The sequence below is a fragment of the Acomys russatus genome, chromosome 18 (assembly GCF_903995435.1).
Source record: "Acomys russatus chromosome 18, mAcoRus1.1, whole genome shotgun sequence".
NCBI lineage: Eukaryota > Metazoa > Chordata > Mammalia > Rodentia > Muridae > Acomys > Acomys russatus.
In genome coordinates this window covers 61520430-61522843 of record NC_067154.1, presented here as the reverse complement: position 1 = coordinate 61522843, position 2414 = coordinate 61520430, and the positions used below count along the sequence as shown (strand labels likewise).

The window sequence follows — 2414 nt, the reverse complement described above, 5'->3', positions numbered from 1 at the left end:
CTCCAAAGTTCTTCTTTCTTAGCATGGGGCCACTCACACGTGCTGTTTCCCCGGGGGCCTCATTCCTCCCAGACCGTGTGCAGTCACTTATAAAGAAATCGGATTTTACTTTTTAAAACTAAAAAAAATGCCAACTTGAAATTCAGTACGTTACACACGCAATTCAGGTTTCCTTGGAGCCTTTTCTTGGGTCTTCATTTGATGGTTTTACTTCTGCCTAGACAGGTAATGGGAACGCCCCCACCGCAGGACGCCCCTATCGCAGGACACCCCATCGCAGGACGCCCCCACCGCAGGACGCCCCCATCGCAGGACGCCCCCACCACAGGACACCCCACCGCCGGACACCCCCATCGCAGGACGTCCCCATCGCAGGACGCCCCCACCGCAGGACACCCCCATCGCAGGACGCCCCTACCGCAGGACGCCCCCATCTCAGGACGCCCCCACCGCAGGACGCCCCCATCGCAGGACGCCCCCACCGCCAGACACTCACTTCACAGTGAGTCGGGTTTCCTGTCAGGTTGCCGTGAACCCTGCTGACCTCCTGGCATCAGGGACGTTATTCAGAAAGCCCAGAGTTCCTAGAACTGAAAACATTTGGTGGCTCAGATCAAACCCAAGAGCAGAGTTTAGTGCCATAACTAGACTATCTGTTCTCTGCATAAAAGTCTCCTTTCTTCTAACATAAGTAAGATACTATCTTGGGTGAAATAAAAGGAGGACATGACAGAGGAGATATTTATTGTAGATACAAGTGAGAAAGCAGGAGGGGAAGAGTCCAGGCAGAACATGGCCCTGGTCATGAGAGGAGAGCGGAAGCGGAAGAGCAAGAGAGAAGCTGCCCACTAGAAGGTGGCCCAGGCCAAGAAACCGACGTAGCCAAAATGACTGGATTAAATAGGGATCCCGCTGGGATAGGAGAATGGGAAGCCTAGCTCATGGGCGTGAGACATTTACAGTAGAGGGTAGGAGAAGTACTGGGAGGGGCCACAGTTACTGAGGGATGCTGGGAGAGTGGGAGGAGCCACAGGTACTGAGGGATGCTGGGAGAGTGGGAGGAGCCACAAGTGCTGAGGGATTCTGGGAGTGATGGGAGAAGCCACGGGTACTGAGGAATACTGGGAGAGATGGGAGGGGCTGCAGGTACTGAGGGATGCTGGGAGAGATGGGAGGAGCCATAGGACTGAGGGATGCTGGGAGAGCTGGCTGGCAACCACATTGATGTGGCAGTTTGTCCCAGGTTTCTGAGACCGAACACTGAGCATGTGCCCCATCTTGCAGTAGTTATCGCCACACCATCCGTTTCCGGTCTCTACAAACTGCAACATGTCACATGTCACCACCACACACCTGTCTGTCTCCCATGATCCTTCTTTCTCCAACCATGTGATCCTTGGCTATTTACCAGACACCATTAAAACTAACCCTTAATGCTAAACTGTTCATAGGTGGAGAGGAATTGAAGCCAAGTGTCTTAACAAATACCTTTAAACTGAGGAGAGCGCTGGGCTTCCTCACAAGATGGTAAGTGACTTTCCAAAGCAAATACGTGCAGTTACATGAACAGACGGTCTGACATATGTACACAGAAACTGACGACTGATGGCCGAGTGCACAGCGAGGTAGGGAGCCAAGAGCTCCACTGGCTTGTATAATATGTTACACGTTGTAAACCAGAGAAGTTCTCATGCTATTTTATGCTCAGTGGAAATCTAATATCACAAGTACCGAATAGCTGTGTGGGGAAACATGTACACACAACCCTTCTGTAACACGGGATGCATCAGCACGGAAGGAGCATCCTCTCCCAGGCGGACTGGGTGGCCTCTTCAAAGTTTCCACAAAATAATTTCAATATAATTTTCTCTTCCAAAACTAAAATACATACTACCTACCCTTCCTCCCTGCCTTAACCTCAAGGATAAAGGGCAACATCTGAATTAACTGAATTTATTGTCAAAGGGACACATGAAAACGCTAGGAATTAAAACGAATACTTTCATGAAATAGGCTTAAATTACCAAAGGCATTCACTTCATAGGATTGGCTTTTCTTCTCATTCAATAAAATTCCATTCACATTGTGTGCCAGCACCCCCATTATGTTACATAGAAGTTATAATCACCCATGTGGAATTTTATATTTTGGCCCATTAAAAATTATCCCTGCGTCTGCCAACTGCAGTGAGGGTCATGGCCCTGTGGACGTGCCCAGGCCAGCTCATCTCTGTTGTCGTGGTTTATAGATTTACCAGGCCAGTTGCTAACCTGACTTGGCTTGTCAGTTAAATGCCTATGAATTAGTAGAAAACTTACAAATTAATTGAAATCGGTCCCACAAAGTGTGTTCTCATTTACTGCATAGAATGTGCTGATGTTTCCAGAAGGGATCAGAAGCAGATGTAAGGTGAA

General features: G+C 49.0%; 1 protein-coding gene across 1 annotated transcript; it reads left to right on the top strand.

The window, feature by feature from the left end:
• Positions 1 to 228: 228 nt before the first annotated feature.
• Positions 229 to 543, top strand: LOC127202344 (uncharacterized). Its single transcript, XM_051161028.1, has one exon. It carries the CDS (start codon positions 229 to 231, stop codon positions 541 to 543), a length of 315 nt encoding a protein of 104 aa, XP_051016985.1.
• Positions 544 to 2414: the final 1871 nt, after the last annotated feature.